At 50.7% G+C, this 12,185-nt stretch overlaps 2 protein-coding genes across 2 annotated transcripts; both read left to right on the forward strand.

Annotated features, from left to right (window-relative positions):
• Nucleotides 1–1,355: 1,355 nt before the first annotated feature.
• Nucleotides 1,356–6,643, forward strand: BDW43DRAFT_282171 (putative membrane-tethered transcription factor (SPT23)). Its single transcript, XM_032042601.1, has 4 exons — nucleotides 1,356–2,621; nucleotides 2,680–3,581; nucleotides 3,636–6,123; nucleotides 6,174–6,643. Exons 1-4 carry the CDS (start codon nucleotides 1,923–1,925, stop codon nucleotides 6,303–6,305), a joined length of 4,221 nt encoding a protein of 1,406 aa, XP_031898255.1. The 5' UTR covers nucleotides 1,356–1,922; the 3' UTR covers nucleotides 6,306–6,643.
• Nucleotides 6,644–6,776: 133 nt separating this feature from the next.
• Nucleotides 6,777–11,958, forward strand: BDW43DRAFT_282172 (putative TMEM1 family protein). Its single transcript, XM_032042602.1, has 4 exons — nucleotides 6,777–6,940; nucleotides 6,997–9,518; nucleotides 9,580–10,656; nucleotides 10,707–11,958. The coding sequence occupies exons 1-4, from the start codon at nucleotides 6,901–6,903 to the stop codon at nucleotides 11,340–11,342; spliced, it is 4,275 nt and encodes a 1,424-aa protein (XP_031898256.1). The 5' UTR covers nucleotides 6,777–6,900; the 3' UTR covers nucleotides 11,343–11,958.
• Nucleotides 11,959–12,185: the final 227 nt, after the last annotated feature.

Raw genomic sequence — 12,185 nt, forward strand, 5'->3', positions numbered from 1 at the left:
AGATCGCGGTTCTCATTGCTTCACAGCTCCAAGTCAACATTCCTTCGATTACTTTTCTGAGAAAGAAACCGCTGTTGTTGCTCCTCCAACCTTAGTCCTTTCTTTTACTGCTTTCTGTCGAGATCTAGACTCATTCGGGTTTACCTCCAAATATCCTTACAGTGATTGGCTTAAGGGCTCGGTCGCACCATATCACAGACTCGAGATCGAGAATTCAGCACTCCCTTCTTAAATCCCAGATATGTTAGATATTGAACCCAACCATAACCACAAAATTCCGGCATCACACTCATAAAGATTAGCCATAGTAGCTTCTACCATTACAGAAAATCAAGATACAATCGCCAAGATGGAAGACGGTATAGAACAGCTAGAGAACATGTAACGGTTCCGCTAAGATAGGCTCCTTGTCTACAGGTGAAGTCTCGAGGGAGATGACTACTTATGGTAGCATGTATGAAACTAGAGGCATAGGTTTCTCTGTCTCCAGGGGGTATAGAGGATGATTGGTTGAAGTTCAGTCTCAAATAAGTTCTGTAACACGATGCATCGCCTGTTGTCGTGATATATTTTTGCAGCAATGCCAGCGGACAGTGCTTGCATCTGCCTCCGACCATATCAACCGATATAATGTCAGTGTGCAGGCATACTCTATCTTTAATTTCGATATGCATATTTTTATTTGTGCTATAATGATAATGATAGGCTCGGAGCTATATACTACAAAAGGCGATCTACTGCACTTGACCTTGACGATTGTTAAGTTTTTTTCTTGCTTTTATTTCATAGAACTTGATAGACTGGGAAATTCCATAAATGAATTTTACAGATAGTACTCCGTATGTGTGAAACGGGCGAACTCGTATAGCTGGGGTTTTGACGATCTTGAATGGTTTGTATATGTGGGCGGCGTGATTTATTTATCTTCGTGGTCAACCGCAACTAAGAATCGGTAATCCATACTGGGAGGCCAATGCACTCTGTATTGGCTTTTGTTCTCGTGCCCCTGAAAACTTAATAAATTTGCACTTCGGGAAGAGCGTATCTGATCGGAAGAAAAGTCTGTGAGAAAGATCAATGAACGGAATGTGGTCGAATTGGTCGCTGAACTTCCTCCCGACATGAAAAATGATCGATGTATGATCGGTGACTGATGACTTGGAGGCATCCGTTGCTTGTGGCTTGGCCGCACGGCGGTTTACATAAGCCAACCGTAGAGGACCAATAAAAATCTGGCAACCTAATTGACCTTTTGGGGTTGTGTGGCTTTTCGTCCCAAACAGGTCTAGCGGCTCTCAACCCGCCGTCTCACCGCGAAGTCAGACTCTGATTCACGATAACACCAGTCGTTTGGTCCTCCCTTCCCCCATCTTCTCCGTGACTTCACCTTGGATCTTTGCGCTGGATCTTCCTTACCCTCTCCTCCGCCAGTGCTGGATCTTCGAAGAATCGCTCTCCCGCTGCGATACCGGGGATATTCTGGCCCTCCGTCTGGCCCTCCGATCTCTACCGTCCCGGACACTCGCTGCTCCTGAGTCAGTTTGGTTTTCCACTCACTCTCTCCCCTTTACCAAGCGCCGCGCCTCCGTCTCCACTCTTTCGCCCCGTCTCACCGTCAACGCTTTCGACCGTAGGAATTCAACAACTCATCTTCCTATCTCAGTGACCCTGGATCGTTCAGCAATTCGCTTAGATGGACAAAGGCTGGTGGTAGTTTTGAGGTTGATCCGTGCGTGCGAGAGAGGTTACTTGGTGTTACTTGGTCGATCATTTTCGCTAGTTCTGCCCGACCTGTCCGGACGAACTTGGTGCCTCGAGGATCCGTCTTGTGAATTGCGGAAGCACGCCAAAAGGTTATCGGGGCTCTTGGTAGACCTCGAGATCTTAGTTCTTCTACTCACCGTGCCCGTCGGGAATCGAGGATGGGACCCGCGGAGACTGCGTTTTCACCCGCTTTTCCTGCCGTGGACCCAATCGTTGTGGATAACGACATGGAGAACCCTTATCAAGATTCCAACCTAGACTTCCTTGACTCTGCACATTTGCAGATGTCGTCTGAAAATGCTGGCCGGGATTTTGACGATCTCTTTGCCCATTCCACCTCGTCCCGCACCGTCACCGAATCGGGGTCTGTATGTTTGTCGCCTTCGGATTTGTCGCTTAAACGGCCATTTCCAGATCAGGATACGCTGCGACAACCGAATCTCGTGAAAGCGGGCTCCCCTGCGGAGTCTCCGGAAGCCTCGAGCCGCAGCTCCTCGTCGGAGTCACCGCGGGATCATATTCGAAACGCTTCAGTAGCCTCGTCTGCCTCAGCGATACCGAGCGAAACCCACATGATGCCATTCGGATACACGTCAGAGGATTGGCTGAGCCAAGAGCTGAGCTCGGTTAAAGAAGAGTCGTTGTTTGGATTTGACCCATCCGCGATAAACAGCAACATGGACGGCGCATTTCCAGACTTGGAATCAAGTAACAAGGCCATGGATGCAGCCTTCGATTTCGAAAGCGCCGCTAGTAGTCCTAGTCCTTTAAAGATTGAGTCTACTCCTCAGCCTCCAAGCCAGAAGAGCTTGCGCACGCAGTTTCGAAGTACATCATCAAAACGATCCGCCTCCCCGGTAAGTTCTAGAATTCTGACGCTATGACCCTGCTCTTTTCGCTAATGTTTCCCGGCAGTTTCACTCCATGGGATCCCCTTACCTCCGCCACAGTGCCAGAGAACCCTCTCCTTTTGCAACCTCAGGCCTGTCCAGTCAAGGGAAGTCCCCGATGAATCAGTGGGCTGGTCGATCACCTTCATCACTCCTAGAAGAGAGTTTCGGAGGCATCAATATGAACGCTAGTCCGCCGTTGAACTCCAGTCTTAATTTCGTGCCTAATAACTTCACCAACTTTGGTCTCAATTTCGCACCGTCCCCCCAACAACACAATATGAAAGCGGAAGCAACGCAGCGTCATGTCTTGACCGTTCATCCTACGTCTCTCAAGTCACGTGTGGAGACTCAGATCCCTATCAGGTTGACTCTATACCCGCTGCCCACAGGTGTGAAGAAGGTACGCTTGCCAAGTCATACCATTTCCAAGCCGAAATTCCTCGCACCAGCATCGGCCGATCGCTCCCTGGACACTGTAGAGTTGCACACAAACCTTGTGTGTACCAGTGCAATGCAGGATCAAGAAAAGCTGAAGAAGGCCTTTGCACGAGCAAGAGGGGAACCGCGCCACCGTTCCTCTAGCTCGAGTCCTCGGTCCGCCGATGACGCACAGGAAGAGGACAAGCCTTTGGACGGCGGGGAGGTGAAGATATGCTCCGGCTGCATACAGCGCGAACGGAAGCGGGCTTTCCGTAAAAAGCAGAGGAAACCGGAAGAAGATGAGCTCTTCCAGAAAGATGAAGAGAAACGGGTGATCGTCTTTAACACCAACGAGATTAAAGATTGGACTGAACCATCTAAAAATGCCGTGCCCAGTTATGGCGAAATGCCCACCCCAAGTGTCCCTGCCGGGGCAATGCAGGTAGAGCTACCCATGCGAATTGCGTGCTACTGCAGACATCAAAATGAAAAGCTTGGATTTCAGTAAGTAGAGTCATAAGACTTTGGCGGGATTCATACTAATTTTTTTCCCCTTAGGGTCATCTTTACGGTCAAAGACTATAAGGACAATGTCATTGCCCAGGCAATAACCAATTCGATTATGATCACAGATGACCACAAAACCCATGCACCCCCCGCACCCCCTGCCCCCGGCCCTTCTCCTTCGTTGCCTGATGGAACACAGTTGCCAGGTGTTGGGGTGTTCCCGTCCGGCCCAGTTGTCGACAGCGGCAAGTCGTCTACTTCATCGCAACAATCATCTGCCACGGATCTGCAAGGTCTCCAGCAACAGTTCAACTCGCAGTATCAGCTACCTTCAGGACCTTTTGCGATGTCTCAGAATCCCACAACATCATCCACATCTCGCAGTCTTTCACGTCAAACGTCACCGAACGACTTCCAAGGTCCAATGAGCAAGAGACGCAAACACAGCAATTCCGGAAGGCTTCCGTCGGAATTAACTATGACTAAATTAGAGAATGCACAGTCCTCCACTAGTGTTTCTAGTACATCAGCTCTGAATAACGATTCGCCATTCTCTGCACCGCGCGGGTTTGCATCGTCTGTTGAAAGGCCTTTCGTGACGGCATCGGCCATGTCCGGTCAATTTGCCAACGGTCCCCCGACCCCCAATAGCGGGGACAACAATCCCTTTTTCAATCCTACCTCGCAGCAACAGCAAAGTCTGGACAGCTTCATTCAACAGCAACTGATGTCTGCACCAAATTCGGCTCAACCGAGCCGCCCTGGAACCCCCGGGCCCTCTACACGAAGCAACTACCAAGAGCAAAATATCAGTCACCCATTGGGTCCCAATACATCAAGCACAATATGGCCACATCTCACAAATGCTGCAAACCGATTGCCTTCTGTCATTCACAAGCTAGTCCCCGCAGAAGGCTCCATTACGGGAGGAACGGAGGTTACGCTATTGGGAAGCGGGTTTTATCCTGGGATGGAAGTTGTCTTTGGAGACACCCTAGCTACGACCACTACGTTTTGGGGCGATAAATGCCTCAATTGCTTGACTCCACCTGCATTACAGCCTGGAATGGTAGCTGTTGTTTTCAAGCATGAGCATCCCACCTTTGGCCAGCTGCAGCCGCCTCAACCTCTGATGCCCAAGCAACAACAGTTCTTCCGTTATGTCGACGACCGGGAGCTCCAGATGTATCGCCTTGCTCTGGGAATACTCGGACAAAAGCTTGGCAGTCAGGCAGACGCCTTCCAAACCGCTCAGCAGATCATGGGCAGCGATCCTAAATCCATATTCGGCCTTCAGAAGGATTTCCAGGGCGGCTCGGGTGGCGGTCACCAGCGGCAAGTGCCCGGATTAGAGTCACAGGGTAAACTAAGCGACATGGACTCTAAGATGTTGACCTATCTCGAATTTGTCGATCTTGATGACAGCCCACGGCCACCCAAGTATAATTCACGATGTGCAACAGGCCAGACTCTACTTCACTTTGCGGCGTCCTTGGGACTAACACGCTTCGTTGCCGGTCTGCTCGCTAGAGGTGCTAATCCTGATGTGCAGGACAACACAGGAAATACGCCTATGCACTTCGCCGCCTTGAACGGTCATGCCCATATCGTCAACAGGCTCCGTCTTGCTGGAGCGAATGTCAATGCCCGTAGCATCCGCGGTTTCATTCCCGCTGATATTGCTTCCACCCTTCCCGCTCACCAGGCTGCTTTGGTACCGACGCAGCATCACCGCTCACGGAGCGTTGGATCCCTGGCATCCTCGCGACGCAGACAGAGTAGTTCCGCCTCTCTTCACTCGCTGTGGGAGTCTTCCTCGGGTACGTTCGATGAAGCCGTTGATGACTCGGATAATTTGGAGGAGGATGACAGTGACGACCTTGAGTTTACTGTGTCTCGACGGTCGAGTATGCACCAAGACGCGCCGGCACCACTCGCCAATGTTGAACAACCCCCACCAGCTGATGATGCGCGACCATTCTCTCCCCCAGCCGCTCTTGTTGCTTGGCGAAATCAATTGCAGGCCCAAATCAACCAGTTCCAACAGAGTGTGGCCAATGCATTCCCTAACCTTCCTGCATTGCCGCCTATGCCAGCTTTGCCTGACTACCAAGCGCATCCGATGATGCGTCGCATCACCAACCTTGTTCCGCACAGGCCCTCCACCGCCAGGTCAGCTAAGGAAGGCTGGTGGGATCTCCTGACCGGTAATTCTGCGCCAAATGCCACAGAGCTGCCTTCTTATGATGAGTTGTACCCGCAACAGGATGAGCACAATGAAGAGGCGGTAGCTCGCATGAAGAAGTCGAGCATGTTACAGGCCGCCACCGACGCGGCTTTGGACCAACATTTCGAAGCGCAAGCTAGCACGCAAGCCAGCACATCCCGAGCCATTAGTATCAACCCGGAACAAGACGATCTTAAGGATATCCGAATCGGCCGTAGCGTGATCTCACGCGAACAGCAAAAGCATCTCCGAGAGCAGCAAGCACAGAGAATGAAGGGTCTTGGTAGTGACCGTAATTTGTACTTTATTTGGGTAAGTAAGCGTCCGCTACTTCCGAGATTCCAATTACTGACTGCCCCTAGATTCCTCTTCTGGTTTTGGTTATTTGCGCATGGGCTCGAAACTATGTTCCAGGTATCTGGCAAGGAATCTCGAGCGGTGTTGAGTTTGTGAAGACCCGCTATGCGCAGCGCGCGCTGGATCTTGGAGTTTAGATTTCCTTTGTATCTTCTTAGTCCTTTTTTCTCCATCCCTTTCCCTTAATCTTTCCATTTGCAGTCTGTTGTTTGAGCTCGGGCGTTCTGTCCTCTAGGTTGATGACACTATCGGTTTGTTTTCGTGTTTTGCGACATAATGATGGGATACGGTTGAATCTTTCTCACTGGAGCGCATCGGTCATTTAAGGTCTTGTACAGAGCTGGTGAACTTTTCTTTTTAAAATGATTTGGGGTTATCTTTTATTGTGAGGGAAGTCGGCCAATTATGGTGAATGTCTTGTGCGTGCGTGTGTGTATATATAGTTCTCAATTAATTCAATAGGTACTTGAAGAGACCATTTATTCCGTTAGCTATTTACAGTAGTAGTAAGACTATGTAGGGCTAATAGAAAGTTGCCAAGAGAGGAGCCGCAACGTGGAGAAGAAGGCGGTCTCCAACTCCCCCCCCCCCCGTTCCCCTCAAAACAACGGCGAGCTCAGGACCATTCCGCATTTCTGGCTGCTTTCTTCCCGTGAGGAATTCTGTATTGCTCTAACGGCATGCTTCTTGGGAGCTAGCCGTCCCTCACAGCCCGAAACGCCCTCGGGAAACATGGATCCCTCATCGCAGGCGTGCTCAAGCAGTGTCACCGGTAGGCAAGACCGCGGAGGCTTGATGTTAGTTACTGATTAACGTGTGTACCTTCAGTGGAATATACTGATCCCTCGGGCTTGTTCCCCCTCGTCCAACCGGTTCTTGCAAAAAGACTACCCTTGAAGAACCTCCACTGGAAGTCGCCTACCCGCCCCGTTCGGTCCATCGAATCGCTCCGCATCGGCTTCGTCCCTGCCCAGAATGAGGCCAACGAGCGCGAATCCTCCGGTGATAGCGCGGTGCCGCATCGACGTCACCAAATTCCCGGCCTCCGCCAGACTCCCTACCTAAAGATCTTCCTCTTACGATGCGACGATAATGACACCTACAAGTCGACCACTAGGAAAGCATTGCGCGACTGGATCAAATCCCATGCTTCTATGTCGCAGTCTACCACGAGCCAGGAGAAACACGACGCCTTTGAATGGATAATACTTCATGTTGTGCAGGATGGAGATGGCACGGAAAAGACGGCGCCATCCTCCAAATGGGGTCGCACCACTACGGTATTGGAGAAGGTTAAGGCAGACTTCAATGGCACTTCGAAGTCGGCCGTGGACCGGGTGGCTCAGCTACGACTTCCGAAGCAAGGGACTACGCAGAAGAATCCGGATCTGGTTGACCAGTTGGAGGACTTGATCGAGAAGGTGAAAAATGGCATTCTGGCATCTTTCGACCTTCGTGTGGCTCAATACGAGGAGGATATCAAGGAGAAGGATTCCCAACGCAGGTTACCCGGATGGAACTTCTGCACATTTTTTATCCTGAAGGAGGGGCTTGCGAGAGGCTTCGAAAATGTGGGGTTGTTTGACGATGCGCTCCTTGGATACGATGAACTCTCAATCGGGCTGGATGCTGCAGTTGATGAGCAGCTTGAAGGCACGGGGGAGCAGCATGGTAGCGCCTTTCTGATGTACACTGAGGATTGGCAGAAGAAGGCCATGGCAGCTTTGGATACCCCGGCAGTGCCAAAGAACGAGGAGGACGAAGAGTCAAAACCCATTCCAAAACTTGATGCCGAGGATTTCCCCATTGACTCGAACAAAAAGGCCTACCGGGAGATGATCCTAGCGAGCAATATCTCTATCTTTGATTTCCGCACCTACATCTTCTCGCGACAAATAACCCTACTTCTCAGGGGCGCGAAGGCGCCCTCGTTGCTCAATAAGGAGTCCGAAATCGGTCAAACACCGGTAAATACAAACAAGAAGCCTGAAAATCTGATGTTACTGTCCGAGGTCTGCGAAAGGGCGACGGAGTTCATCAGCTTTGCTGCGCGTGATCTCAGATGCGACTTAGAATCAGGTCTCGCTGATGTAGACCATACCGCAAAATCGGAGGTGATCGACAATTTGGTGTCATCCTGGGCTTACGCTGCTGTGTCACAGATTCTTTCTCAGACGTCCACTCCGACGCTCACTCTCCCAGAATCCTCTTTGCATGCTATTAGTGCCTCCAGGGATACTGCTACAGAAAGTAGGCCAGATTTGCCCAAGCGCTCCAGTTCACTAGTGAGCGTACCCAAAACCCGGCCCGCTCGCTCCAACACGGATATTCTTCCTCCAGATGCGCTGTCTTCCGTCCATTCTCAGCTAGGTCACAATGGACCAAAACTCACGCTCGCTCCAGCTGTCAAGACTGGGTCCGAGCAGTTGGCTTCTGCGAGAGGAGAGTTGCTTCTCATGGCCCGACGGGTGTTGGAAGAAATTGCTGGACGCTGTGGGTGGAGGGAGAAGTGGGATGATCTCGGTCTCCTGTTCGATAGTGAAAGCGCTGGCAATAATGATATGACCGAAGTATCTTTAGACTCTGAGACACCGCAGCCTGCCGAAAAGCTTCAGGTAACCCATTGCCTCTCAGGAATCGCCCTGCCCAGCTTGAAGGCTGCTCTGCGCTCTAGGAAATCCTTCCGATCACACTTTGAAGAGCTTACAGATGACATGTATCGTCATCATATCACTGCCAATCGTACCTATTCCGCTCAGATGGCTCTTGCAGACATGGCCCTAGTACGGTACCGGCAGAGCGATTACGGCGCGGCGGCTTCCTATTTCCATCAAATCACACCCTTCTATGGTAGCAAACAATGGACTATCCTAGAGGGCGTGATGTTAGAGATGTATGCGCGATGCTTGAAGGAGCTGCAACGGAGCGAGGAGTATGCTCGGATGTCCCTTCGGCTCCTTTCGAAATTCGCCATCCATAAGCAGTCGAGCTTGTCAATCAGACAAAAGACCCTTGATGCATCATCAATCTTTACCGAGGAGGAACTAGTGTCTCAATATGTCGAGGAGCTGTTCCAGGTATCTAGCGCGCTACAGAAGGAGGTTTCGGCTCCTTTGACAGACTTTTTTGCAGACTTGCATGTCAACCCTGCTATTATTCATTACAAGGATAAAGATGGATTCCAATTACAGCTCTCTTTACGATTTCTCTTGGGGAAGCGAATTGAGGTTGACTCGATGAAAATCCGGCTTGTCGGATCCGGGGGTAGCCAGAGCAACGAGTATTGGCTGGAGTTGTCCTCCAAGACAACTATTAAGTCGTCGTCGACGAGGGTCCTAGTTGATTCTTCGGTAGGTACTAGTTTGTTTCATGCGCCCAAATTCAGTGATATAAGCTAACCTTTCTATCCAGATGACCCTACAAGGGAAATATTATGTTGACCGGGTTGAGGTGCGAGCCGGCAGCATTTTATTCACGTCTGGGACTGGGAAGCATTCAGCCCTCCCCTTAGGATTCAGAGAAGCGGTGGATGTCGAAGAAGACAGTCGGCCATATATCTACTGCTATCCGGCACCCGAGGGACTTCAGGCGAAGATCGTGTCGCCTCATCTGGTCAATCTTGAGGAAATGCGGACTCTGGAATTAGAACTTAGGACCGGATGGAACGATATCAAGACCGCTACTGTTCGGGTTAGGCCCGCCACCGCAGGACTTCGACTGAGAATTGCCGAGGCGGAAGCAGTGGAAGGGGACGTCAAGATCAACGCCAACAGCGAGACAGGGCATATTGAGGTCTGTCAAGTAGGACCGAACTCTTTCGTCCGGTTCCGAATTCCTTATACGGTGGAGGAGCATCATCCGATGCTTTCTGCACGAGCGGAGGTTAATTATGAGACGCCGCACGGACGATTCTCCTACTCCTCTCTGCATAGCATTGTCTCGGGCTTGCCCATCAGCGTCAATGTCCAGGACACCTTCAAGGACAAGATGCTATTCTCCCGATTTACAGTCAGCCCGGCCATGATGATCCCTCTCAGGATCCTCAAATGTAGTATACCGGATTCGGATATTTATCAAGTTCAATCTAATCTCAGCGACTCGGTTGCGCTCAACGTCTTCCCCAAGCAACCGGCATCGTTACTCTACAAGATCCAGCAGCGAGACGATGGCGTAATCTCCCCTGGTTCGAGGCGCTCACTTCGTCTCAGCGTTGATTTCACCTGTGTGGATGACGAATATCTGGACGCGATCGAGAAGACCTTCCAGGAAAGCATCGCGGCCAGCGAATATCAGCGATACACTTCGCTCCTAACATCGCACATAGTGGACGCGTTTCGCGCAGGGTTGTCGACCTCTGACATGGAGGTCATCGGGCTCGTCCGAGAGGTGGAAATGTTACCCTATGCCACTATCAAGTGGGAAGCACTTCTGAATGCATTGAGGGAGCCACTGGACGGATTGAAAGCTTGGCTCCAAGAGTGGCACCAGGTAAGTTCGCGACGCCTTGCATCTGGCAGCTCGTACTGACTCGCAAGCAGAATCACCCTATCATCCGTCTGCCGGATCAGCCCTCAATCCCCAGGAGACACATCATCATCCCCGTGGACATCCCCGAGATTCAAGTGGTACATACAGCCGAGCTGCGACTCTGCAACCTAGCCGACCAACCCCCACACGCCGCGGTCGGGCAGATGATCGCAGCAGAACTTAGCCTACGTCATACACGCAGGTGGTGTTCGCCCGAGAATCGCGAGAGCGCCGGCGGACCGCTGGAGTTCTCGTACGAAATTCACGCGAACCCCGAGCTCTGGCTGGTGGGCGGTCGGCGACGAGGCAATTTCACCGCAGACGAAGGCGAGACTAAAACCTTTGCGGTGATGCTTCTTCCGCAAAAGGCCGGCCGTCTCCTTCTCCCGGGACTCGAGATCAAAACGTTCGTGCCCGCGTCCGCGGCATCATCTACGAACGCCGCCACCGTCACAACCACCGCAGCAGCCGGAGCAGCACCCATCCTGCAACGACGACAGATTGCCTGCGAAATCGACTACCGCAACCACGGGGAAACCGTACTCGTCCTGCCGAATCTACGAAGTACAACTGTCAGTCTCAGTCTGTCGGGGGGGAATCACGGCGCCGCATGGTTAATCGAATCGGAGCGACGAATGCTGGCATAAAACACCCTCACTAAACGAGTACATTATGGTAAAGTAAATAGTAGACGAGACGCCACTACCTAATCATAGACGGTTCCAACCAATGAATAAATTAAACCAATAAAATAAAGCCAAAATCCAAACCAAACCAAAAGTAATGTCCCACGCAAATCCCGTCCTACCAACCATCAAATCACGCAAAGTGTGTACATACCATAGATACAAACAGCCCTTGAAACTTTCAAAATCCCCCACATACAACCTGAAAGCAAAAAAACCAAACCCAACATGGTTCCTCCATCCAGAGTTACAATCCCGAAAACGGTCTAGTGCGCCCCAGGACAAATCCTCTCCGCCCCACCGGATCCAACCTCAACAAAATTCGGGGCGCCCCAACAGAACTTTGCTTACTAGCCACGGATTGTTCGATTTGTTCGATGTGGCTTCTTTCTCTCTTTTCTGTCTTCATGGTTTATTTTATTTAATTGTTTTTTTTTTCCTGGGGAGGGAAGTTGGGTCATGTGACTTGCGTTTTGTTTGGTTATGAGTTCTAATTGTTTTCCTTAGGGTTGTAGATAGAGATATAGAGTGATGGATGTTTGACCTTTTTTTTTTTTATTTTTTTATTTTCTTTTTTATTCCTAGGCTGTACTTTTTACTTTTGTACTCATGTAAGATACAATATGTGAGGGTGTGAAATCACATGGAGAAAACATACCTGTCTTACTACTGCTACTATTACTACTAGTAGTAGTGGTAGACGTCTGTATGCGCTGGACGACCAGAAAAATGGACCGGGACCAATCAGGGACGCCCTATCTACAGCCGATCAAGGGTACTCGGTATCACGGACAGTCAAGTCAT

The sequence above is a fragment of the Aspergillus alliaceus genome (genome assembly GCF_009176365.1).
Source record: "Aspergillus alliaceus strain CBS 536.65 unplaced genomic scaffold BDW43scaffold_34, whole genome shotgun sequence".
NCBI lineage: Eukaryota > Fungi > Ascomycota > Eurotiomycetes > Eurotiales > Aspergillaceae > Aspergillus > Aspergillus alliaceus.